The 27,784-nt window shown below is 39.8% G+C and overlaps 2 protein-coding genes across 3 annotated transcripts in view; one reads left to right on the top strand and one right to left on the bottom strand.

Annotated features, from left to right (window-relative positions):
* The first annotated feature begins 540 nt into the window (after window positions 1-540).
* tmem41aa (transmembrane protein 41aa) lies at window positions 541-10,326 on the top strand. 2 transcript variants are annotated; one of them, XR_008631734.1, is made up of 6 exons: window positions 541-796; window positions 2,135-2,285; window positions 2,667-2,828; window positions 6,027-6,165; window positions 8,029-8,170; window positions 8,531-8,657. XR_008631734.1 is itself a non-coding variant. In XM_020931926.2 (5 exons), the coding sequence occupies exons 1-5, from the start codon at window positions 627-629 to the stop codon at window positions 8,746-8,748; spliced, it is 840 nt and encodes a 279-aa protein (XP_020787585.1). In that variant the 5' UTR covers window positions 544-626; the 3' UTR covers window positions 8,749-10,326. The 2 variants fall into 2 exon arrangements, 1 of the variants encoding a protein (XP_020787585.1); XM_020931926.2 differs by lacking the exon at window positions 8,029-8,170 and having other exon boundaries at window positions 544-796; window positions 8,531-10,326.
* Window positions 10,327-13,472: 3,146 nt separating this feature from the next.
* igf2bp2a (insulin-like growth factor 2 mRNA binding protein 2a) overlaps window positions 13,473-27,784 on the bottom strand; it is a 123,087-nt gene continuing 108,775 nt past the window's right edge. Inside the window, exons 9-16 of the mRNA XM_020931792.2 lie at window positions 22,072-22,207; window positions 20,011-20,145; window positions 19,495-19,563; window positions 18,401-18,523; window positions 17,889-17,963; window positions 16,994-17,125; window positions 16,797-16,910; window positions 13,473-14,697 (exon numbers count right to left, since the gene is read on the bottom strand). Of these exons, the coding sequence (XP_020787451.2) occupies window positions 14,599-14,697; window positions 16,797-16,910; window positions 16,994-17,125; window positions 17,889-17,963; window positions 18,401-18,523; window positions 19,495-19,563; window positions 20,011-20,145; window positions 22,072-22,207 (883 nt within the window). The 3' untranslated portion in view covers window positions 13,473-14,598. The remainder of the gene's footprint in view (window positions 14,698-16,796; window positions 16,911-16,993; window positions 17,126-17,888; window positions 17,964-18,400; window positions 18,524-19,494; window positions 19,564-20,010; window positions 20,146-22,071; window positions 22,208-27,784) is intronic.

Here is a 27,784-nt window from a genome sequence, read left to right as displayed (position 1 = left end):
CGTAATATATTAATAACAATAAAATAAAATTAATTAAATACATAAATTTGTAATAACTAAAGTAAATTGAGTAAAATATCCTTTTAATAAAATTATTCTTTTGAAAACTTATTATTATATATACTGAAATTATTATTATTGTTATTATTATTATTATTATTATTATTATTATTATTATTATTATTATTATATTATTATTATTATTATTATTATTATTATTATTATTATTATTATATATTAATTAATTATTTTTTTTTTTTACAAAAGGAAAACAACACTTAGATTTGATGACAGGATGTGACGACACTGCAGGGTTCTTCTGCAGAGATCCTTTACCGGTAGAGATTGTCATCTTATAAACAAGCTTGATTAATTACACTATTAAGCTATAATTACTAATTTGCTGTTATATGTGTAGTATTACCAGAAGTTAAAACTATTTCTAATTCATGATTTTTAACAGACTTTGATTTTTGATAAGATATTCATTTTTCCGTGTTTCTAAAGAGTGCTTGCGATCTCCCTCTCACAAAGACTCTTTTAGTTCCGCCTTCCCATGTTCGCTCACGCACGGCAGACACAGCAGAGGTGAAGGAGCGCCTGGTTTGGACTGCAGAGCGGAGAATATGCGCTCAGTTTTCGGACTTATAGCTGTAGTTTTTACAGCCAGCCTCTATCTATATTTACTCTCCCAGTATCTCCCCCCTGCACCTCGGCGACGTGCTCCTCCCGCTGCCGAAGCTGAACATGTGGAGACAGAGCAGCCTTTGCAGAAGCCAGCGGACGAGCCGATCAGGTTTGTTTATGTTAGCTGAAGCTAGAGTTAGCCAAGGGAGATGTGCTTATAGTTTATGTATTGTTTCACTCGTTTCACCATAAATTCTTCTACAGGGCTCTACCAAGACAAGGCGTTTGACGATAATGAAATGTGGTGTCACGATTATCATGGCCAAAACAATCGCGATTAACGATTATATTGCGACAATCTTACAACAGAATTTTGCATTTTAACCATTTTAATTTTAACTGGCCCCCATCTGTATTAGTTAATATTGTCCTATAGAATGCTGTGAGGTTATCTGAAACCCAGTAATGAATAATTATAATTTTGATGTTATGAATAAGTTCCAACTTTTATATAATTGTTCTTTGTTATAAGTAAAAGCCACCAAGATCTAGCAGAGATCATGATGGGTAAGTAGCTTTGTTCTACACATGTTGGTGATAAAATAACAATTGTTTTTGTTGGCGATTGATTGTGGGACATTTTATATAATCATGATAACCACCAACAAAAATAATTGCCATTTTATCACTAGAATGTGTGTGATTATCACGCTTATAACATTATAAATGTCTCACAATTATTATTTTATTATTTATTGTCCCATCCCTAACCTAGACTGCCCTGATTTTCTAAAAGGTTTGATCAGTAATCAATAGATCAATCAGTAAATCCATACCTTGTTTTATTTTGTAAAGCTGAAATAACATTAAAATATTACTCATTTCTGTTCAACAATCTGAATCAATTTTTTTAAACAGTGATGTTTCAAGTGTAAATGCAGTAAGTTGATTTTATTTTCAGTGTGATAGTAATATTTCATTTTAGTATCTTAACTTTTTTCATGTCTTGTAATGTAATGAGTTATGTATCAATGAGCTTGAACTAGGTACCAACCATGGATCCATAATAAAAACTGGATCTTATTATACTCTTATTGTACTAACCAATAAATATTTATAGTAATTACTTAGTTCTTAACACAGTCGTTTTGTCTGTTATGCTAATATTATTATCTTTGTTTTATCTACATGCATTAAAACCAGATGTCCAGTCAAATTCTGCAGGGCTGATGATCTGAATTGCTGAGTTTCAGATGACATCAAAACATTCTATTGGTCAATATTATTTAATACAGATAATATAGCATGGTCTTGGGTCTAGTCAGTAATATAAATGTTGAGGTTTCATATTTTGGAATTTACCTTTCTGATATTTCATGGTAAAGTTAAAGTATAATGTAATTAACAGGAAAAACTGGGTCTTGCTCCCTATTCTGGAAGTATGACATCACATTGTATCTGAAAACCTTCAACAGATAAGTGCCTGAACTCTGCATGTTTCCCTCAGATTAAAGTTCCCGTCTGACCTGGAGGAATTGAGGGAGCTGGCTGAGCTGCTGCAGTTTTATAAGACAGAGCACACTGGATATGTCCTGCTTCTATTCTGCAGCGCATATCTCTACAAACAGTCCTTTGCCATTCCTGGCTCCTCATTCCTGGTGAGCTAAAAATAAGTTCAAAATGTTTTCTTTATTGGTGCCAAACTTCACACAATAACCTCTCCGCTGTCATGTGTGTATGTTTTATCTTATTTTTAGCTGTTATATGCAATAGAAGTATTTTGATGTGCTGGTAACACTTTCTTAGAACAGTCATTCAGTCTGATCTTGCCCATTTGGACTTTGCCTGGAAGTTGTCAGTGTATGACTTGTACTACCTTATCCACTAATGCTGTATCTGTAGATAGTAAGCGCACCAACTTCTCACAGCATGCTTCTGTCAACGTACACGCAAAGCTGTTATGTCTGATGTGCGCGGTTTCTCATGCCTGGATGTCTCATGTATTAACACAGTCCTTGTCCTGTCTCATCTCCATACAGAACATTCTGGCGGGGGCTATATTTGGACTCTATGAAGGCCTGTTTCTCGCCTGCCTGCTCACTACAGTGGGCTCCACTCTGTGCTACCTCCTGTCCCAAGCTTTTGGAAAACGCTATATTGTCAACTTCTTTCCTGACAAAGTCTCCACACTGCAGAAGAAGGTTTGTATGCCATAGTTAAAGGTGCACAGTGTAACTTTTCTGGTGGAAGATCCATCAAATGCTTTACTCCATGGAGATGTTATTGCTGTAAAGTTTTAGGCATTTAGTCGTTCAGTCAGTTAATCAGTTGAAGGTGTATTAGTTAACAAATCACTTTATTTAGATAATAAGGAGACAACAGCAGAAAAAAATTACTGAATTAGCTGAGGATTTAGGAGTTTTTAAAAAGTCAGATTAAACTCATGATTTTCAAGTTTAATCTTTACTCTTTATCTAAGTACATAAATACACACGATATAAATACACTCCATAAATAGTTGTTTTGTAGTAACTCCTGTGCATGTGTAGTCTTGTTAGTGCACTTTGCTTTAGGTACATACAGCGATACGTAATAGTTTTGAAAGCTTTTGCCATACCCCCATTTTAGTGGACTAATCACCTAGCCTGGCGTATCTTTAATGAACCAAGAATTTCTTAAGTCAACTACAGCCCTACAACGATGTAATGCAATTGTGCTGGTTCTCTATTGATAGCTATTTTAAATTTATAGATGTTTTCACAACAACATTTTCAAACAGGTTTCTTGTTACAAATCCGGTCAGACAGACTTGCTTTTCTCTGCCAGTGTTGTCAAGTCCCGTTTTGTTTGTGTCTGTCATACGTATACAGGGGATTATTTCATGAAGTGAGCTAAATTGAAAACCTGTCATATTTGGGAAGCTAGGCTTGTTCCACCGAAGTGATTGACCAGAGGTGAGGCAGAGTTGCTGCAGTAACAAGCACCCGGGCACAAACTTGGTCAATATTTTAGCTTTGTCTTTAAGAACGTCTAAGCTGTTTGTCAAAAGTTTCACCACGTGTACTCACAGACCTGTGTCAGAACACCTGTCTCTGTTTGATCCAGTTTAAAAAGTGACCTTTATAGTCGTGTGTCGCTTGAGATTTTTACAGTCCATGTGCTGCTACGCACTGGACACGTGTGTGTGGACGCTGCATTCACCAAAAAGGCACAAACCATATAAAAGCCTATGATCATTATTTCATTCAAAAGATCATGTACATGTGGCTGTTGTGAGGGGCAGTGCAGCTTTTACGCACAGTCAGAAGCTGGTTTGGACTCTGAGGGTGAACTGGTTTTTAGTGGGTTCTGTCTTTTCGCTCCTTCATCACGTCTGTCTCTCTTCATTCCCTTGTCTCTTGCTCCCTGTCGAACTGCAAACACGTCGGCGCAGATTTTTTATTTTACGTTTCTTCTAGGCTACATGTGAAGAGTTCCGTTATTGCTTTACTTTTACCCATAGCTAATCGGGAAAGGTCAGGCAACTTCATTCCCCTGGCGTATTAACCAGGATCCGCACTCCTCAGTCAGCCTCCTCTCTACCGGCAGAGTGAACAGGAGCAGAGGGGGAGAGAACAGGAGCAGCGGGGGGAGTCGTGTCTTTCCTCTTGCTCCTCAGATCAGGATGACCGGATAAGTTCCATTGTCCAAATCAAACTCTTGTCCGTGCGTGCTGTGGCTCCTCTCTTGTTTAATCAGATAATTTTCCCATTTTCCATGATGTCATAGCGCCATTGATCTGGCCTCTCTGAGAGTCACCGCGAGTGCGCACAAAGTGCATCTTAAACTTCAGGCCTGAATTATCTTTTTTCTGGCTTATTTCTGTCATGGAACAACTTGAGGCTTAAGCTGGAGATGGAGCTAGATTCATCTCAGGATTTCAGAATAAGCCTGGACTTGTTAAGCGACTTCAATGAAACACCCTCCAGGAGAGCCTTGTCTTGTTTTGAGAATGTTTTCAATACTTACTGAAATATTGCCAAATGAGTAGTGATGAGGGATTCTGTCTAGTCAAAGATGCATTGTGTAACCTTTCTGGTTTAGAGTTCTCCATGGAGATGTTATTGCTTTGTCTGGAATGTTTTCCAATATGATATTAAACCTTTCTATCTTCATGGAGACCAAACCAGACCAAATTACAGGTCAGATCTGTGGAGAGGCGACCGCGCTCACAATCAGAATGCCTGCTTTTCTTCACTTTTTTGAGCAATAAAGCCACTTGTAATTTCATAAATGTAAGGTAGAGCTGTTTAATGTCATACTGTGGAACATTCCAGGCAGAGCAATGTCAGATCCATATAAACAAGCAGGATCTCACTGAACAATGAAACTTAATGAAAACCTCTGAAGTAGCTTTGTCATGACTGTCATGTTGTTTTCTAGAATAATGGTGTGACATGTTTTGCCCACACCTGCAGGGAGGTCATTTGCTTTGAAACGTTGGACCAATTTTGCCCTCTACTGTCAAAAGTTTAACATGCTCGTATGCTGTGCTTACAAAGGCACAATGAATCATGTTCTATAACCAGACACTGTTTTTCACTTTTAAAAACAAAACACACAGTCTGTACATTGATAAAGCCTAAATTTATTTTGAGATTTTTGTGTTTCTTTAAGGGTGCTCTGTGTTTTTAATAGAGAAACTGCCACATTCTTGACTCCATGTCGATGTTATTGTCTTTTCCTGGACTTTCTCTAGTATTGGATTTAATTAAACTCCCATCTCTCCATGGAGACGAGCAGCCACATCACCAGGCCAAGTTACAGGTCGGATCTGTGGAGAAGTGGACCCTCTCACTGTGAGAAAGCAGGTTTTTGTGGTAGTTTCGAGAAATAAAAAGTCCCAAGACTAGGGGAGGAACGACATCCATATTGTGGGAAAAGCTCACAATATGGTGGGGAGCCTCACGATTAGGGATGTAACGATATCCAAATCTCTCTCTATGATATTTTCACAATATACATCTCACGGCACGATATTTATTGTGATATTTGTGGAGGCAAACAAAACTTTTTTCCTCTTAAAATGCCTTGACTAAGACTTAAAAGTGCTTAGAACCGTTTTTTTCTTGCAGTCTGCACTGAAATGGAGCAAAGGATCATGGTCTATGTAGTTCCCTCTGTCCTTTTTTTTTTAGCTATTACTGCACTGTAACTCTTAAATGCAGGATATATTTGTTTAACACCATAATGTCTCCATGGAAACAAGCAGATGATGGACCCTCCACCAGAAATGTTACACAGTGCACCTTTAACTACCTTTGGAGCATTCAACCAATAACAAAACTGCAATGGTTTGATATCCCATATATTTGGATTGTAGAGAGAAGGAATCACACAAACTATTCTCTCTTTTTCAGGTGGAGGACAATCAGGACTGTCTTTTCTTCTTCCTACTCTTTCTGAGGTTTTTTCCGATGACGCCCAATTGGTTCCTGAACATGTCTGCTCCCATCGTCAACATCCCAATCACCTTCTTCTTCGGTTCTGTTCTCATCGGTAAGACTACTCTCTAAACTCTGGTGGGCTGGGAGTGCATCTGTATCCCTGTTACACAATCATCATATTATAGATTGTTTGTATTGCGTAACTCCACCCACACGTGTCCCCTGAGAGGCAAATGTCATCTGAATACTGTGCTGCAGCTCGTTTTGATTTTATTTTGTACCCACTTATACTGTCACCATGTTTAAAAATATTAATAATGAAAAAAAATCATCACAATTAACTGGACTGGACAATACACCATTGTGCTTTTCATATTAATGTATTTTATTTTATTATTTGAGGTTTAATAAGCTTGTCATGCTTATTAAAACACCTGCTTTTATATTTAATCAATTAGAGCTCTATAGTTTTTTGTGTAAGTACGGCATTAGAAGTGTTATAATGGCGGCATAATTATACCTAAGTTTTATGAAGAAAATTGTCTGTATAGATCAATATCCGCTTGGAACAAACAATTATTTAAAATGCCATGTGTTCAATTAAGACTAAATTTTCTACAAATGGATCTATAAATGTTCAATACTTGATGAACTTAAATTCAACTGTAGTTCAAAGTTGTACTATGTAACTTTATGTTTGGCAGTCTGTCACCAGCTTGTTTCTATGGATATGGTATTAGAAACAATAGCCTAGAATGTTCCACAGCATGACATTAAAAAGCACTATCTTACATTTATTCAGTTACAGGTGGTTTTATATCTTAAAAATACTTACTGTATTTTTCGAACCATAAGTCGCTCCGGAATAGAAGTTGTACCAACCAAAAAATGCTTAATGAAGAAGGAAAAAACATATACAAGTCACACCGGACCATAAGTCGTACTTTTTGGGGGAAATTTTTTTTTATAAAATCAGAGACCAGGAACCGACATTTGATCTTGAAAGGCAAGTTATAGTAATGTCTCATTAGAACAGAAAACAACAGGCTGTTAACGTCACATATGAACAGTTCTTCAGATAACTATAGCATAAACAACAGAACAGAACAAGTTTACCAAACTCTCGATCTCACTCCAAATCACTAAATCCATTGAATTCTTTATCCTCGGTGTCACTTCTGAGTAACTCCGCAACCTCTGGAGGTAAACGGAGCGTCGCTTCCTCTTCTGTGTCGCTGTCATCAGACTCAGCCTCAGATCAAGTTAGCATTATTCTGGCCTTTCTAAATCCCGACAGGATGGTTTCAGTTGTCAGTGAAGTCACTTAAATTTAAAATTTTCAGGAGACATGGGCAGTAGAGCAAAGTGACAGTGGTACAGAAGTAACAGGAGTAGCAGATACTGACACACAAGCCTAGAGCGCCCTCTCAAGGCTGTCAGTGTGTGAAAATTTTAATATAGAAGTCACACCGGAATATAAGTCACAGGAAACGCCCAAATCATTAAAAAAAAGTGTGACTTATAGTCCAAAATATATGGTATAAAGACAGGCAGTCTGACTGTGAGTGCAGTTGCTTCATCACAGATCTGACTTGGTCTGGTTTGGTCACCATGAAGACATAAAGGTTTAATGCCATACTGTGAAACATTTTAGACAAAGCAGTAACATCTCCATGGAGACGAGCATCTAACAGACCCTCCACCAGAAAAGTGACACAATTCATCTTTAAGTAAATGCAATTTATTTTAATTAAATATCAAATGTAATGAATGTATATTTGTAATGATGAAACGAAGAATTTATATTTCAATCGACCCAAGAAGACTAAACCGGGAATGACTCAGGACTGAATCAGGACTTAACCAGGACTAAACACAGACTAAGAATAGCTGAGGCACTGCCTTCGGCTAATAGGATCTGTACACATAAACAAATAATAAATAAACAGTCTCTGACCTCTGCGCTTTCTCACAGGTCTGCTGCCCTATGACTTCATCTGTGTCCAGACCAAACCAGGACTAAACCAGGACTAAATTAGGCGACTACACCAGGACTACACCAGGACTACACCAGGACTACACCAGGACTACACCAGGACTGCACCAGGACTACACCGGTACTAATCAAGAGGGCAAAACCAGAGGGCAAAACCAGAGGGCAAAACCAGAGGACTAAACCAGAGGGCAAAACCAGAGGGCAAAACCAGAGGGCAAAACCAGAGGACTAAACCAGAGGACTAAACCAGAGGACTAAACCAGAGGACTAAACCAGAGGACTAAACCAGAGGACAAAACCACAGGACAAAACCACAGGACAAAACCACAGGACAAAACCACAGGACTAAACCACAGGACTAAACCACAGGACTAAACCAGGACTAAGTCTAGCTGATGTCACTGCTTTCAGCTAATGTGATCCATATAAATAAACAAATCATAAATAAACAGTGAGTGACCTCCTCTTCTGTCTTTCCCAGGTCTGCTCCCGTATAATTTCATCTGTGTCCAGACGGGGGTGATGCTGTCTGAACTCACCTCTCTGGACGATCTGTTTTCGTGGGAGAGGCTGCTGCAGCTGCTGGGCATCGCCTGCGTGGCTCTCCTGCCCGGTGCCCTGATCCGCCGCTTCAGCCAGAGGAAACTCAAACTGGACGCCCCCGAACAGAACGGCATCGTGGACAAAAAAGTCCAGTGAAAAAGCTGAAATCCTCTGTGGACTTTTGGACTTGAATGTTTTTATTGTGTCTCTCCTGGAAGCCTTTGTTTTAGGTTTATTCAGCGTTTACATTGAAGCACATTACAGGAGAGAGAGGCGGAGAGAGAAGGATTTTAAGATGTATTTTTATGCACAGATGTTGGCTCATGTGTTGCCAACATTATATGCCAAGTGAACTGTTTGTGTATGCCCGTGTGTACAGCAAAATTAAGGGAATGTTTGTGGAAATTTCCTACATTACCAAACGTTTTTGGTATTTTTGGTGAAAGTGTTTCAAAGTGCCTGTCATGCAGCAATGGACTCTTGCCTTCTACCTCAAGCTCAGTTAAAGGTGCACTGTGTAACCTTTCTGGTGGAGGATCCGTTACCTGCTTGTTTCTATGGATATGTTATTGCTATTACTCTGCCTGGAATGTTCCACAGTATGGCATTAAACACCTCTACCTTACTTGCGTGGTCTTATGGCTCAAAATTATCCCAAAAAACAGGCATTCTGACTGTGAGCGGGGTCGCCTCTCCACAGATCTGACTTGTAACTTGGTCTGGTTTCTGTGGAGAAAAGCATTTGATGGACCCTCCACCAGAAAAGTGACAACACACAGTTAAGTGGCATTTGTCGTGACCCATATTTGAGTTCAGTGTGGGGAGGGTGGGGTGTAAGAGGCACCTGTTGTGGCTTGGACTGACTATAGCTATTATCACTAACATGTGAAACCAAAACAAGTATTTGGACCAAAATGATTTCTGAAAGTATTTGTGCGCTTTCAGAACTGCAGGTGTGAAGATGCAACACATTTTAATTAAACAGTCAAACAGTTAAAAAGTTTGTTCTTCAGCAAATTGTTCTTGTTGTTGGCTCCGCTACCAGTTTCTCTTCCTCCCTTTGACTTTCAAACACTGACGGCCAAGTCCAGTCCAAGTCAAAGATTCCACTACATAGTTTATTTGTGAGGCATGGTTGATTTGTTCTTCTGTTTTTTTGGTTAAAAAAAAAAAGCACTTGATGTAAATGATCAGTTGGAGCCCATTGCTGTGTCTGAATACATGTTGCCATAAGAGGAAGCGTTTCATATGTGAGTACTTGTAACTTGTGACAAAAGCTTTGTGATTCTTGTGTGTCTTCATGTCCAACCTGCTGGATTTGTCTTTGAAAAGTGAATGTGTTTTTACAGTGGAACATTTGAGCCTTTAATTATACTCAAACTTATGAGATGTGTAGTGTAAAAAGCTTTTGCTTATTTACCTGATGTGTTTTTACATGTTTGGAAGTCCTACCGCCGAAACAGGTCAGGTTAAACAAGCTTTTTAGAGCTTTTTGGAAGAAAACAAAGTTTGTTATAAAAAGACAAAATAAATTTCCTAAATGGAACTTTAATTATACTCCCTTAATAGTAATATTTGTCTATTTTCTGCCTTTACATTTCAGCAAACCCTTGAGTTGCATTTTCTGTAACATATTACACATTTGGGATGTGAAATTTGTGGTATGAAATATCACAAATGGTATAACACCTTTTGAGGTGAAAATATTGAAATAATAAAACAGAAAAACTGTGATTCTTTCAAATAGTCTTTATTGCTCAGATCCAGGTTGCTCAGCAATACAGTTCACTCACAACTCAAAACAAGAGCGTGGCCATCACTGGAAAGGCATCTCTTTACAACACGACCATAAAACAGATGCTTTTCCGCAGATCACCACGGTAATGTCGAGGTGTTTAGGACCTTGTGACTCAAGGAAAATGTAGGAATTGAGGGCTGTAACCATAGATGCTGTACTCATTTCAGTGATAATACTTCTATGGCAGAGGAAACAGAAATGGTGAAACGCAGGTAAAAAGATGGATCCATTTAACTGAAAATCTAGTGCTGACGTGTCTACAGTACAACAGTCTCATGCAATGCTCTGTGTTTCTCCTTACACAAAATAATCACTTAAAAACTCTGCATTCATCTCACCAAACTTCACCAGTCCTTCAAAACCAACGATCTACAAATCCCCCTCTTCAGAACTGGATACTTCTACCATTCAACTACTTTGCATCACAAGTCATTACAGCTTTCCTTTCCTACTCCCAAAATCTGCTAGAATATGTTTATATATTTTCAAAACTGCTAGTTGTGGTAGTAGTGACCTAACAGGAATGAATATTCAAAGCAAAGAATCCAGGCTACTTTTATCAGACTATGGTAGATTATTAAATGAAAACCAGATTAATAAAACAAAAAAACTAAAACTAACCAACCACCGTGCGATATGACTAAGTACAGCTTCTGTGATGTGTGAAACTGTGTGGTTTATTCTGGTACCGAATACTTGCAAATGCCTAGCAACACCCCACAAAACTAAGAAACACCAAGTCCTTGGAAAAAACAAAGGTTATATCATTGACAAAGTTTCGCCTTGATAACGTTGGCTGCTAAACTTATCCAGAAGCACAAGACAAGACTGGGAAATCTGGCTATTCCTCTAGAAGACAAGTTTTAACAAATCCAGTGCGGCCTTAAAGAAACATGCTCTAATATAGCAAAGTCATGCATCGCAGTACAAGCATCGTATACCTACTTTACTGCATGTTAAATGATAGCAATCTGATTTGGTGAGCTAGTATCAGAATGAGGTACTGTTTCGGCTGTGGAGAGGCCCATTGACGAGGACCTCAGGCATTTTGTGACGTTAGACCTTTGTAGTTTTATTTCAGCTTATTTGTGTTCATTTGGGACGAGAAAATAAAGCCTCATCTGATGACTACAAAATTTGCCCTTCAAAATAAAATAGCACTAACTTTTACTACGTTATTGGTTTAGTAACTAAGTCAGCGTTGGATTCACAAGAGGTAATTCTCAAATTTACAGCACGATAAGAAAAAAAATAGATGCGGGAGATGGAGTCCCCCACATTGCAGAAGTGTTATCTAATGAGAGAGGATGGTTATCTGGCTGTGTGGCTATTGTACACATATTGTTTACAGATATACAGTTGTCTTGAACACAGTGACATTGTTAAGAGTCTACATTCTACACAGACGACTAGACGGTTTTAAGCTATTTTGCCAAAGTCTTGTCAGTGTATTTTTGCAGCTTCTTCAAAATCAAGCCCAGAGTATGTGGTTCAGTTTTATCAAATAGAGCTGGTAAGTACAGGGAGTTATTAGAAAATAATCACGGCATTTGTATTGTTGTTGTAAAAAGTCTTGAAAAACCTGGAGGTACAGTTGGGAAAACAGGAGGTACAGTTGTTAGGTTTAAGATTAAAGGAGAAGTAAGTGACGCTATGACAGGACAATAAGCAATAACAATATGTTTTGCATATAAGATCTTTTGAAACTTTTAGAAACAATATAGTGCTCTACTAATTTCTTTCATCCTGTTCACAAACAAAGGTTGAGTTTTACTGAAAACTCATTTCTCAGATTTTTGCCATAACTTTATTTAACGATCCATCACCTTAAATGTTTATGGCTCAGATGTTGTTTTTGATTTGGACTGATGCCCAGTTGGTACCAGCAGTGACAAAACGACAGTATTCTTGTGCTTCCAACCGTGATGAGCCTCTCCTGGCCATACAGGTGCACTGCGACTAAAACTACTACTATTACTACTGTTACTGTATGGGCTACAGTTTAGGTTTAATGAAAAGAGCTTGTCATGGATCAGCTAACACTGACAGCCCTTCAGTCAGTCTCTTCCTTCTCCTTTAACATCAGAGATCTGGGTGAATTCAGTACACAACATCCACGTTCAGAACCATGTGGGACAGGCCTGTACCCCCGCGCCCTACAGGCCGTACATACACAGGATGTGTCCAGGCTGAGTCCAGCACTACTGTTATGAAGGTCACCAGGTATGTGGACCTGACGAGTTTGGAGACTACTGTAGATCTTTCTCTTGTTCTTTTTGTTATTTTTTTCATTAAAAAAGGAAAATTAAAAACGCTTCAAATGATTAGTTAACAAGGCATACAAAATGTGGAAAAGGGGAAATGACAGATAGGACTGAGGTACCCTGAAGCCTGAGGTAGATCACAATACTGACATGCGCACTGTTCACGTCGGACCAAAGTTCACACGCTGGTCACTTCACTGTTCTCCCATTTTTTCAGATTTTTATATTATTATTTTCATTATTCATAGTCTCGTTTTCAAGAAAATAAACACTTCCCTTCAAAATAATATGGCAGTGTCCCACTGAGGAAAAGAAAAGAACTTTGTTTTCTTTTGTTTCTTATCAATAGCTCTCATCACAAAATAGGAAAAAAATAGATTCATAAATATTACTCTCTCTTTTTTATATATATACACGCACACACATATGCACACACACCGCGCACACGGGGGAAGCCGTGCGTATTGGCAATAACCTGTGTCGGAAGATGAAGCTGATAGTGATGTTTAAGATGACAAAATAAGGCAACGCGCTTTTTCCATGTCTCCATAGTAACTCACAGAGGGGACACTGCACCTGCCGCTCCAGCAGTGGGGGCACCGCTGGGCACTGCAGGGCACTAAAAAAGGCTGCATATCGTACATTCACAGCTGTCATGCCCATTTGAGAAAGCTCCCTAACAGGAGAGGGTTAAAGCCAAACGCTGTGGCCGGGTTGTGTGTGCCACAGGTCATACAGTGCTCCCTCCCAAAAACTACCACCCCAGAGCTACCTCCCCCCGCCCCCCTACTGCCACTCCCCCCGCCCCCCTACTGCCACCACCCCCCGACCACTGCCTCCTCTGTGGCCCGTAAGGCTGAGCGTGCCAAGGTGCACATTCAAAGCAACAAGCAAAGTGCACCGACTCTTTAAGACGTCTTTTCTTTTACATGATCGTCAAACAGGATGCCTCCTGTGATTCTATAAACTCTGGATTCTCATATATTTTGCAGGACGACAAGCATGAATGTAGATACAGTCTCCTGAATAGCATGGGAGGATGACAGGACCGGTGGAAAATAAAATCTCTGCTTTAACCTCTGTTGAGCAAAAGTGGCAGTCAGTTTGATGTTATCAAAAGGCTACAGAAAAATAAAATGTTAGCGGACAGTGAAAAGAATAATTTTGAAAGATGCAGATGAGAGCGCGCGACGAGAAATGTGATTTGGAGGATAAATAAAGGATGGTAGCATTAGCTGAGTGATGAGGGGACGTTATCTTTTGCGTTGGCACACACACAGGCTTGTTACAAAGACTCAGTCACTAGATTTATACTTCAGGGTTGTCTCAGTTTCAAAGAGAAACAAGGGGAAAGCTGTCGCAGCTCAGTCAGTGTCTGCAACAACCATCATGTTCAAAGGACACTATGTCCCACTGTCATCTCAGTACAAACAACAGTGTGGGCCTAGTGTGTGTCAGTATATTCATCTACTCTGCATTAATACTGCTAAGGATACTTGAACTTCACTCCAGCTCCGAAGAGCGAAGGTGTCCATTGTCTTCTGCTCTCTTTCTAAACCAAAACAAATCACAAATGTTAGTACCAATGCTTTATCTGATGTTAGGCCTATGTTAGTCCAACTGAAGAGATAACGTTATGCAGGGCGACTCTATTTCTGTTTTTATGTGAAGACAACAGTTTCCACCTTTTCCACCTGTCTTGTAGATTTTTTTGGTCTTTTTTGTGTTATTTTCGTATCAGTACGGTGTGTCCGACTCTCACAGGGCTGGCAGTGCACAGAATGCCCTCAGCCTTTGGCTCTCACTTGTTTCCCTCCAGAAGTTCTTTGGTTTGATCCCGGTGCTGGTCGGCCCTGCCAGTCCCCTTGGCCGTGGCCCGTGTGGGAGGTCAGTCCGTGGGAGGGCTACATTCATTGGCTGGTGCCCGCTGGAGCCGGGTGGGGGTCACTTGGCATGGTGCGGTGACACTGTGCCGCTCGACTGGTGCTTCTGCTCCTGCTGTTTGACCTGCTGAACGATCTCCCGGATCTTCCTCTGAGCAGTCTGAGGAAAAGCACAAAGTTACTGGAGTGTGGAGACCAAATGCTCTATAAAGAAGTAAAAAGAGGGAGTGTGACGTCACCCAAAGGCTCCAGTAAAATGAAGCTCACAATTCTGGCGGTTATACAAGCTGAGTTCCATATAGGAAAGTAGAAAGTACAGATATCTGCTCTCAAATGTAGTGAAGTAAAAGTAAAAACTGTTTACTTTAAAATGCCCTGTGTAACTTTTCTGGAGAGTTGGTAATGCTTTGGTTTAAATTGTCCTCAGTATGGAATTAAACTAATCTGTCTTGAATTTATTCAAATACAGATTATTGTTTTGTTGTTATTTAATTCTCAAAAATTATCTTTAAAAACATACGTTGTAACTGTGAGTGGGGTCGCCTCTCCACAAATCTAACCTGTAATTGGCTTGCAAGTCTCCATGGAGATTCTTAAGTTTATTGCCACACTGTGGAACATTCTAGGCGCATCTCCATGGAGACAAGCAGGTGACGGACCCTCCACCAGACACGTTACACAGTGCACCTTTAGGTAAAGTACAGATACCTAAAATGTATGCTTAAGTACAGTAGCCTACTTTTACTTCTTTTACTTTGTTGTGTTCCACTTGATCATCAGAGTGGCACCAAATAAATAATGCACAGCCCCCGTCCATCACAGGCAATAAGACCACTGTTTCTGTGGGTGCTGCAGTGGTGCATTTATCACAGAGAGCCAAGAAGTTCATGTTTTGCCTCTTGATAAACAAAATGATGTAATCCCAAAGTGTTTAAAGACCGAAGTCTGAAAACAAAACACAAGACTAAACACACCAACCTGTTCTCCATAAACTTGGCACAAGCTTTTCTCTTTATTGTTATGTTACATGAGCTGTTTACGTAAGGTGTACCCACTAACTGTTGCTTTCATATTTAGGTAAAGACGTATTTAGTAGTGTGATCATTCCAGAGCTGTAAATCAATCTTTAAAGCTGCATTGCGTAACTTTTATGGTGGGGAGTCTGTCAAATGCTTTTCTCCATAGAGATCTGCCTGGAATGTTTCACAGTGTGGTATTGAACCTTTCTATCTTTATGGAGATCAAGCTAGACCAAGTTACAGGTCAGATCTGTGGAGATGCAACCCCGCTAACAGTCTTCTGACTATTTGTCAATGTATTTTTGAGCTATAAAACCACCTGTAATTTAATAAATGTAAAGTAAAATTGTTTAATGTCATACAGTGATAGCAGGTGATGGACACTCCACCCGAAAAGTTACACAGTGCACCTTTAAATGCAGTATAAAGAATAGTTTGTCCTGTACATGGATGCTTTCATAATGTGCTCTGTTACTGGCTGTATTATGTGAATCTGCCTCACTTCCTCCTCACGTTTTCGTTCCCATCACAGTCATTATTGGTTGTCACGGAGACAGTTCTGATGACTTTTCTTTGTCAGCCATCTGACAGCCAAGCATGTCAGCCAACTGTTTCCATGACAATGCAGCTAACTTTACCCCCACGGAGCAACACTGCCAGCAAATAAGAGGTATTAGCAGTAATACATTGTTTTTTATAATGGTTTGATTCATTCATGTATTTTTAGAACTGTGGGGTTAAACTGAGAAGGGGGCAGTTCAGGCTCAGTGCCAGATAAAGCAGGAAAATTAACTTTGATGATTAGAATGTGTGCGTTATCCTATAGATATTTCATGTTCCTTATGGCTGGGTATCATTAGGATACATATCTCAATACAGTGCACTTTTGAGTTGATATGATATATTTCAAATCGATTCGATACAGCACAATAAAAAAATAACGGTTAAATCATGGCTGTGATACTAAAAGTCTTTGTTAAATCACTTCTTGTGCAAAGTTCATATGAAACACAAATATTTTAATTATCAAAACTGTGAAAATGTCAAATGAGTTGCATAAACGAGTTTCCTTCCACTGAACAAGCAACAAAACTGTAGCTCTGTAACAAAATATTTAAGTAAAATATACCAAAAAATACTCTTGGAAATATATCGATACAGAAGCCCAATGGTCAATACTTTTGCACACTCCTAATATATGTACACTCTAAAAAATATGATTGCCATAAAATGTAGTTACCTGACTGGCATAGAAATGTCCACTGATTTTCACAAACACCTCGTCATTCTCATCTGGAGTTTGGTCCCGTGGTACAATAACTTCTGCACTTGTAAGATTCTGCAGCTCTGTTACCTGAAAAATGCAAACATTTCAAAGTTATATCCACATGTTAAATGTTAATAAGCTCATCTATAATAAATGCCAGGGCCTCTTACCGTCTTTCCTCCTTTGCCAATGACCCTGCCCGCTGCAGACGAGGGGACCTTGATGTGCGTCTCCAGTTTGACTTCCTCCTTCGGCGAGAAGAAATTCTCCTCTTTCAGTTTCCCAAATATCCGACCTTGAGCCTGGAAAACACACATGAGCATGAAGAGAGAGTGAGGGGAAACTAGGGAGCAGGGGAATACACTGCAATGTATTTACTTATTTGTAAGATTTTAAGATGCAAAAACTTTATATTTGTAAGCTTGGTTACATTTTTCTAATGTAATTTTGTTTATAAATCTCTATTTTGTAGAGACTTGAGACTTTATAGGCGTGTTCTTGGTACATTCTTGTCTTTCCATTGATTTTACACAGATAGAAGAATAAAATTGGCATGAACTAAACACCTAAATCTAAACTATCCTTTGAATATTTCAGACAATTTTGTGTAGACTTTGCAATTGTAGAAAAAAACAATAACTGGATTAGAGTATGGTCCATGGAGAATAAATATTGTTGATATAGTTATTTGTATTTGGACCTAAAATGGGCTGCAGACATGTTTTCAATCACTATTATTTCAGTCATAGTTTACAAACTTGAGCGCTCTCCCAGGACTAGACTCACCTGAGGACCTGCAGAATTACAGGAGGTCAAATTTAGGGGAATTTTTACAGATATTTTTACACATGGGACGATTCACACGGGACTAGAAACACAGATGACGTTCGTAATTTTTCATTCTAAATAGACAAAATTCTTACTTTGTGTTTGTTTTGGTTGCTTAGGTGTGTTTCTCTATCAATGCGCTTCTTGTTTTGTCTTCCTCCTGTTTGTTTAGTCTTTTTCTATGTTGTGTTTTGTCATTTTTATGTAATACAAATGTAAGTGGGTTCAAGCACAGACCTTAAACTGAGCCTCTGCTGTTCCTGTAATGATGACCTTCCTTAAGTGCACATCGGGGTTTTCAGCTGGTGCAATCTAAAACACACACACACAAACACAAACACACACATACAAAGTTGTTATGAAATACAAGTGAGATCAGAAGTCACAATGGTTTCAGCTGACATCATGGAGAGTACACTGACCAAAACCCCACCTGAACAAAACTATGATTTTGTTTTCGTCAACTGAAAACTTCCAACATAATCCAGTGTGGTTGGTGGTACAATGAAGCAAATTTAAGACCAAAATATTTCCAGGAACCTACAAATCTCCCGTAGGAGGCAGTTATGTACAAACAAATATCTGCTGTCTTGAGTAGAAAGCATCAAACCAGCCACAAACTCATCACACATGACTTTTTCAGCATTTTCCTCCCACACAAATGATAGTATATAGACACCGTGTGACGTGACCTGAAATCTAAATGGCCTAAAATGAAAAGCAGGATTAAGAAATGTTATTGTTTAAACCTTGATGGAAGCTCCAGCGAAGTGGGCGAGATGTTTGATGTGCTGACCCTTCTTGCCAATGAGGGCCCCGACCGCCTGAGTTGGAATAAAGAGGTAGACAACCTCCTGTTCTGGAGCCTGTTGCTAGAAAGACATAAAACAGAGAGAAATGTGAGTGTTTTGAGTGTGCATGTGTGAAATATTCTTTCTATTCTCTTGGAAATTCACTGCTTTTATTTTCTACCAGCTCTTCTAAAGCGCTTCTGGAGACTGGTGGAGTAAATCAGATTAAAATATAAACACTGTGATACCTGGATCTATGTTTGTTGTACCTGTCACTACTCAAAAAAACTATAATTAAATAAATAAAAATGTGTTGCTTTAGAAAAAAAAAGCAATACCATGGGATAGATTTGGGTGTTAGACTAGTTTAATTGCAGTAATGTTCAACAGACACACAGGTTTGATAGTTGTGCATTTTTGTGAACCACCTGAAGCCTTTAAAGGTCTTACAATATGCAAATTTTACTTTTTTACCTCTTTTAAAACATGTCTGGAGTTGTGTTTTGCTTCATTCACACATGTTTTAGTAATCCTACAGTATTAGTCTGAAATTTTCCAAACTATTCTAGTGAGGGTATATGAAGTGTTTTCAGTCTGAGAGAAGAACTCAGCCTAAATATGCAGGATATGTGAGTAAACATATGAATGAAAAATGAAAACAAAACTCCAGATATGTTTGTGATGAGGAAACAACATTACAACACATTTAAAAAATAGCGTAATATGGGCCTTTTAAAACTCTCTTTTCATTGAATACTACTGGTTACAAACTCCCACCTACAGTTGTATAAAAAACAATTCACTTAGTCACCAGAAATCTATATTCAAGAAAACAACACAAACACTACCGATTCTCTCTCTCTTTATTTCTACATGACCCACTTCTTTAAAGATGTGCTAAAATATTTAAATATTTGTGGTGACTGACTGTTAATAGAGAGGTACTGACGCACACATGTGAAGATGTGGTCAGATTGCTTGTCAGATATAAATGTATGTTCCAGTGGTTTCTGTGATGTGTATGATGTGTGAGTGTCTGTGTTTATACTCACTGAGTGCTGGTTGGAGATGGCACTTCCTGATGGGACCCCGTACATGCTGCTGAGATGTGAAGGGTGACTCTGCAAATCAACAGCTCATCAGACAATAATAATCAGTGATGTGTCATTCACACACATGCGCACAGCATCAGGACAGATGTTAGTGTTCATCCGATCGATCGATAGGAGATACAGGGCTGTTTTATGGCTCTTGGTCAAATGGCAGTAAAGTATTGATATGTATTTATATTGTTGAAAGGTTCTGGTTGTCCAACATTTGTGCATCGTAAAACTCAGGATGTAAATACATTCTGTGTGAGTCTCCCAGGCCTTCATCAGGATATGAGTGGGCACTTTGTTTCACACACACAGTGACTCATCTCTGCAGAAGACAGGGGAACTCTGCTTGTTTCAGACAACACTGATTCAACCAGGGTTACCATACGCAAAGAGAAACAGCTGGATATGCAAGTTTTATTACATATATATTTATATAAGAGTGTCAGGGTCTGAATGTAGAAGACTCACCATGAAAGGGTTGTACCCTGCGCCGGGCACAGGGGGCACTGCACCACGGGCTCCAGCTGCAGCGGGCAGCATGGGCAGACCGGATAATAGGCCCAGAGTGTTCAGGTTCATGCCTGGCATTAGGTGGGCATGTTGCTGAGGGGGAACACAAAGGGGATTGTTAGTGTAAAATATGGTGTATTTACATTAATAATGATTATATATAGTACATGCAGTCAACATATAAATGTCAGTTGTGAAATGTTTGCTGTACTGGTGATTAAACATGCACAATGTTTTAATATTCAGACTGATCCCAAGCTAAGCCCTGTCAGACTTATATTGTTATTCGGAAACTCTGTATTCCAAACAAAGAAAATGAGCTGTGGCTTGAGGGGACAGGGCGCGTGGCATCGCAGCACACTACTGCGTTTCCAGAAATATATTGTAATGTGAACAGTTGTCCGATAGATGGCGCCACCTTCTAACTATAAATATTGCAAACCAGCAGGTAGGGATAACGATTTTCACTTGGAGGTATTCACATGCAAGGATATTGCAACTGAGGAAATTAAGCAAAAGTAGAAAAGTTTTGTACAAAAACTAAAAGCTTCAACTTAATTTTACTCCTGCCAAGAAAACCATTAACTGAAGCATTCCCTGTATTTATTAGCATCACAAATCCTGCTGCAGTGCCCTCCCTAACTCGCTTCCTCTCCACTTGACCTCTCAGGCTGCAGAGCTGGTGATGTCATTGGGTCGGTGTGAAAGAGGAGCAGCCTACAGATATCAGATGGATGCTGGGAAACGCAGTGCATTTCAAAAGGGACACAAACGCAACAACGAGGGACAGCGTCTGAGTCACACACAAGTCAGACAGACACACAGAGATTAAAGGGCCTAGTCACTGATATGTTTACGGTTATTTATTTACTTAAAGCATCACCACACGTATTAGTAATGCAGGGTTAAGTGGGGCTGATGGTGAGGCCCTGTTTCCCCGCAGTAGATCACAGTTCCCCTCTCGTGTTCACCTGTCTCTGCTCATGAGTCAATCTGAGATCACCAGCACAGAGGAGAAGAAGAGGAGGGGGAGAAGAGGGGAAAAGGAAAAGAGGAGGGCCAGAGGAGGGGGAGAGGAAAGGAGAAGGAGCAGAGAAGGGGGAGAGGAAAAGTGGAGCCAAAGAAAGGCAGAGAAGAGGAGCAGCAGTGGAGGAACAGTAGAGGGGGAGAGGAGAGGAAAAGAGGATGAGCAGAGGAAAGGCAGCGTAGGAGGAGAGGAAGAGCAGAAGAGGGGGAGAAGAAAAAGGAGGAGGAGGAGGAGGAGAAGGGGAGGAGAGGAAGAGAAGCAGGGGAGGAGGCAAGGAAAAGAGGAGAAGCACAGGAAGAAAGGAGAAGAGAAGATGCAAAGGAACAGTAGAGGGGGAGAGGAAAAGAGGATGCACAGAGGACAGGCCAAGGAAAAAGAGGGGAGGAGCAGAAGGGAAAAGAGGAGGACCAGAGGATGAGCAGAGTAGAAGCAGCATAGGAGGAGAGGAAGAGGCAGAAGCAGAGGAAGAAAGTAGGAGCAGAGAGGAAGTGGAGGGGGAGAAGAGGGGAAGAGGAAAAAAGGGGAAGAAGAGGAGGGGGAAAAGAGGTGGAGAGGAAAAGAGGAGGCGCAGAAGAGAGGGAGAGGAAAAGAGGATGCGCAGAGGACAGGCAGAGGAAGAAGAGAGGAGGAGCAGAAGGGAGAAGAGGAAGAGCAGAGGAAAGCAGAAGAGGACCAGAGGATGAACAAAGGAGAGGCAGTGCATTAGGAGAGGAAAAGAAAAAAGGAGAAGCTGAGGAAAAGAAGAGGAGGAGAAGAGGAAGAGGAGAAGCAGGGGAAGAGGAGAAGAAAAGAAAAGAAGCAGAGGAAGAAAGGAAGAGAGGAGATGCAAAGTAGGAGCAGAGGCTGGACAGAAAAGTGGGAGCAGAGGAGCAGAAGAGGGAGCAAGGAAAAGAGGAGCAAAGGAGAGACCTAAGAGGAGGAGGAGAGGAAAGAAGGAGCAGAAACGGAGCAGAGGAAGAGGAAAAGGAGGAGAGGAGGAGCGATGCACTTACATGAATAGCAGCAACGTCGTTCTCATAGGCCTCTCTCAGTTTCTTACTGATCTCCTTCTCAGCGTGGCAGAGGTTGTCCAGAGAGCCCTTCACCACTATGGTCCGCTCCGGGTTACAATAGGCCATTTCAAATAATCTGCACAAAGAAAATGATTATTATTAGTATAGATTATATTAATTTGTATAATATAATTTTAACTAATAACATCAAATTATGAGAAATGTGACAAAACAGAGATAAATTACATGAGTTCATTTTATGTCAACCCATTTACACAAGGGTTACTAATGTATTTTATGTTGTTTTTTCCTATGGCTACAGCCCACCACGCTGTACACAGACTGGAGCAGACGACGTGGGCGAAGTGTCTTGTCCACACACACAATAACATTATAAGCTTGGTGAGATTTGAACCAGCAACCCTCCAGTTTCAGGGGCAAAATCTCCACCTAATTTCCCACTGTAGTATATATGTTATATTGTTGTTTCCTCATCACAAACAGACCTGGAGTTGTGTTTTGCTTCATTCACACACGTTTAACACACAAATCCTGTACTTTTAGGCTGAGTTCTTCTCTCAAACAGCCTTGCTCCACCTTTTGATGTCATATTCAATGGGCCAATATTAAAAATGAATATAGATCAACTGCAGATTTTTATTATAATACAGTGAGTTTTAGGGTCTCGTCATTAATAAAATTGCTGTTTCAACATTTGTGCATTTACGTTTTGGATATTTCATTGTAAAGTAGAATGGTAATTAATAGGGAAATGTGATGGAAATTTATATTGTGGAAAGATTTCTCTCAGTCTGTCTTTGTGTAAATGAATGTGATTTCTACCTGAAACCTTGACCAGTCATTAGCATGTGTAAAGGCTCAGCAGACACAACTGTCCTCACTCAGGAAGCCCTTTGTTGTCTTGCCTTTCCTATCCTCAAATGTAAGTTGATTAGGACAACCCTGTGAAACAAGTGTCACTCTGCTTTGACATGTATGTAACTTGTATTTCTGCATAAATACTCTGAGTATTCTAAGCTCAAATGCTCTGGGGCAAAGACTCAGGGTCATACTGCTGGTGAGGAGAGGCTGCTGGTCTGTGGTCAGAGCAGGACTAGGCCCTGTCCATATCTGCTGTAACAAGAATAAACCTTTGCCTGTATTCCAAAAACTCACCTGGCTTCGCAAATGGATTAATTATTTATCATCAAGAGACACATAATTTTTTCCACAACAGAAATCTGTCTCTTGCCCCCCATCTGGGAGGAAAACATCATCACATTCTAAAATCTGAAAACTACCAACACAGGAAGTGCTCCAATGTGTTTTTAAACTCCATACACCTTAACTAGAATCATTTGGATCATTTAGTCCTGGAAATGCTAATCCCTACTGAACAAAATGTGACTGTTATCTTGAAAACTACCTCTTCATGACATCACAAGGTGGAGCAGAGCATTTTGAGCTTTGGAGATGTAGACAGCCAAATAAGGCTACGCTCAGACAGCAGCTCAGGCTTAATGCTCATTTCGGATTTTTTTGCAGTGTTGTTCACATTTCCAATTAAATGCGACTTGTATGTGATCTCCGGCGTGAACTTTAAATGCCCCAAAAGTCCACATGTGCATTGGAGGACACGACGACGTCACATGCAGCGAGTGTGCTCAGTATTTACGAAAGTCACCTAAACACTGAGCTTGTCTCTCAAATTATGGTCCAGTTCTTCAAAAAAAGGACAGTTTACAAGTCCACGGCCGCCTCGTTTGTTTGAGTCTTTAGCCTCTTTGTATTTGGCTCGCAGGCTCTTTATTTTCTGTTAACATTGGAGCCATTGACAATCATTTCAAAAACCGCCCACTTTGGCCTGAATACAGCGATCTCCCAAATATTAATTAACTCCCTAACCTCTCTTTCCCTCCATTGACTGGACTCCAAGCCTGATGTGTAGGTCGGATGAACGTGACCTGTCCGTTCAGACTGAAGTCGCATATCAAAAGCGCTTTGTGTTGCATTTTTTTGTATGAAAAGCACTCTATAAATAAAGTTTGATTGATTGATTGAAAAGATTGGATATGTATCAGTTTTAGGAACACATATCCAAGTGGCCTGGGTCATTAAAAGATCAGATACTAGTCACATAGAGGCAAAAAAATCGTATTTGGGTCACTTCAGGCTGCAGACTGAACGTAGCCTAATAAAGGGTTACTCCAACATGTGTGAATGAATGTGCATCAACATTCTAACATGGCTTTAAGTTCATAGAGTTCATTTTGTGTAATACAGGACCTTTACCGTGCAATTTACGGGTGCAAGTAGCATTTAACTGATTTCAAACTTTATCATTAAACATGGTGGCGTAGTTGGTGCATAAATCTACTGAATCCACTCAACCCTGTTTTGGCCTCCTCCCGCTTGAGTCCCTATTACGAGCTCAAATTTGAGAGACAGAGTAATACATTAGGTTTAAATGCAGGAGGGCTGGTGCGTGGCCTGTTAAATAGACTGTAATCACCAGCTCCCTAATATCACGTTCTGCCCTGATGAAGCTGTAATCAACTTGTAACATTGTTCTTCCACATCTCACATAAGTAAAGCAGTGAGCTAAGAGGCTAAAAACTCACAGCTATTAAGTCGACATGTTTGGACTACTGCAGCACCCATACAATTACGCCAGTCTGGAACCACCGCTGGTCTCTCTTCACTGAGTTCACGTCTGCTCAGAGGGAGTTTAAAGAGCCCACATTACGCTCTCTTTTATGATATAATGTTGTTTCCTCATCACAAACAGACCTCGAGTTGTGTTTTGTTTCATTTACACACATTTAAAGGAGCACTATACCTTTTTTTGTAGGGGATCTGTCACCTGCTTGTGTCTATAGATATGTCATTGCTCTTATCTGACCTGTAACGTGGTCTGGTTTGGTCTCCATGAAGACAGAAAGGTTTAATGTCATACTGTGAAACATTCCACACAAAGCAATAACATCTCCATGGAGAAAAGCACTTGACGGCAGAGTCCTACATGGGTAAATTTTTTGAGACCCACACCCACCCGCACCCGCACAGTACAGCACCACACCCCCCGTTAAGCCGTGATTATATCAAAGTTAAACCCGAACCCGCCTGGACCCGTTTTCCACCTGTTATACATCCGTGCTCTTCATAAGTCACACATAAAAGCTTTCTAACTGAAGCGTCCATCAGAATATGAACTGAAAAGTTACAACTTCAAGAATTACAATCACAAAATGAAATGTAACGGTTTCACAGACGCGACTCAACTGTCATTACTACACAGGCTTTATTTACTGAACAGAAGAAACATCGATCGAGATGCTGCACTTTTGCGCCGCACACACCATGAACTGAACCAGGAGTAAACCAGGATTAACCAGGACTAAACCAGGACTAACCTTGGACTAATTCCAGGACTGAACCAGGACTCACTATCGGAGGTGAAAGGACCGGCACAGAGCTCCGCACCCCATGGAGGTAAGCGCAGCCGTCGCCCAATCGTGCTTTGTGGACACCCTACTCCGCAGGCTCTGGGTTCTCCCTCTCTCTCTTAAGTTCAAGATTAGTCCTGGTGTAGTCCTGGTTTAGTCCTGATTTAGTCCTGATCCGCTAGTGTGTAATTACTACCCGCCCACATACTGGTCCTTAAAAATTCCAGAATGTTAAAACCCGCCTGTTTCAGCTATTTGCCTTTATCTTAACGGAGCCTTTAACACACAAACCCCTGCATATCTAGGCTGAGTTCTTCTCTCAAACTGAAAACACTCTGTTCCACCTTGTGATGTCATGTTGTAATACAGTAAGCACTCCACTTAGTTTTTAAACTCCAGACCCCTTCACAATGTCACTTTTCTCCCACTTGCTTATCACCATGAAAATGTGCAGTCTGGAAGATTTCACAGTATGGCATTACACTTACACTACAGGTCAAAAGTTTTAGAACGCCACACTTTTTCCAGTTTTTTACTGTTTACTGTTGACCAAAACATATTCTAAACTTTTGATTCATGAAAGTGTCCACCTTTGGCAGATATAACAGCTGAACACACTCGTGGCTCGTTCTTTTTACAATAGAAATCAAATATTCTTCAGAAAGTTCTTCCCAAGTCTGTTGCAGAAGTTCCCATAAATGTGTGACACTTGTAGGTTGCTTGGCTTTTCTCTTTTGTTCAGTTCATCCCAAACCAGCTCGATGGGGTTTAAGTCTGGAGACTGTGCTGGACACTCCATGTTTTCAAGTTTTACCATCTTGTTCTTCTTTCCTGAGGTAGTTTTGGCAGAACTTGGAGTTGTGGTTTGTTATCTTTTATCTTTTTTTTTTTTTTTTTTTTTTTACCTCTGGCTGTTCAGTATTTACTGTTGTACCATTTTAAGCTCTTCATTGGACTTGGACGACTTGAATTGCAATAAATAACTGGAAAAATTAGGGTGCTCTAAAACTTTTGACCAGTACTGTTTATTACCATGAAGAAAAGCAGGTGAAGTCAGCAAATTTGTAGAAAGGCTGCCCACTGCTCACAGTAAGAACGCATGCAATAACAGATGTAAATGAACAAATACATACATTTGCACATACACAGCAATAAAATCTCCTTGGCAGCAGACCTCTTATAAGAAAAGTTGTAAAGCTTTTAAATTGCACTATAGTTCATTGATTGGTTATCAGCTGATACCTGAGGTACAATGTAGTGTAATGTAGTTTTACTGTTAGAAAATGAGTCCTCTTTACACTGTATAGACTGGCCGTGTTTTATTTGAAAGAATTGGTGTAATAATACTTTAGCATTTTCAATAGAGCAACAATCTATAAATCAGAAATGCTGAAATAGAAATGTATTAAATGGGCCACATTAGATCCTAAAACTGGTACAGAAAATGAACAAAAACTGCTTCTGAAGCCAATTTTTACTTAAGAAAGTCACTGAGCCAGAGTGAATTTGTCAGTTTCATTGCTCTATGAAAAAATAATTTTCGACAGATATTACATTATTACTCCGCAATTACTTTTGATGTTGGCTGTAGTATTTGAAGAGACAGATGCAGAAGTAGCAGGTTAATACGAACATTTTAAGACCAAAATTACGAGGCTCACAGCAGCAGTTATAGAGAGAGGAGAGAATATTTTTCACATGTTAAATCATTTGGCGCCAGAGTCGATGGAGCCAGAAGCGTGTCCATGTTCACTTCCTATTTGGAATACGGCGGCTAGTGGGTTATTGTCCATTTATATATACAGTCTGTGGTCAGAGCTGAAATGTTTTTATCATAAAAACAATGTCCAAATGACCACCAACAAACAAAAACTACATCTGAGTCCAATTTTTACTTACAGGCGCACAAGCAGGTGGCAGAACCTCAACCAAAAAGTTACACAGTGTGCCTTTAATATGCAGTATCTCTATCAAATAAATAAATACCAGATTGAGCAACAGTGTGTAACTCACTGGAAATATTGAGGTATATTTGTATTACAGTATTTCTATAGATATTTTTTTTTTTTACTTGTACTTGTATTTTTACTCATTTATATAATTATGCCTCATTTGATACCAGTCTCTTTTTATTTTGGCTACTTATTCAGAATTTATTATAACCATTTATATGTTTGCTCTTAGTTATTATATTATATTGTGAGGTGTGAGCTACTGTGTTCAAATAATTTCCCTTGTGGATCAGTAAAGTTTGTCTAAGAGTCCAA

This window comes from Boleophthalmus pectinirostris, unplaced genomic scaffold (assembly GCF_026225935.1).
Source record: "Boleophthalmus pectinirostris isolate CB_2022bp ecotype Guang Dong unplaced genomic scaffold, ASM2622593v1 HiC_scaffold_1, whole genome shotgun sequence".
Lineage (NCBI taxonomy): Eukaryota > Metazoa > Chordata > Actinopteri > Gobiiformes > Gobiidae > Boleophthalmus > Boleophthalmus pectinirostris.
The sequence above is the reverse complement of the archived record's forward strand: the minus strand, read 5'-3'. Positions and strand labels throughout refer to the sequence as shown.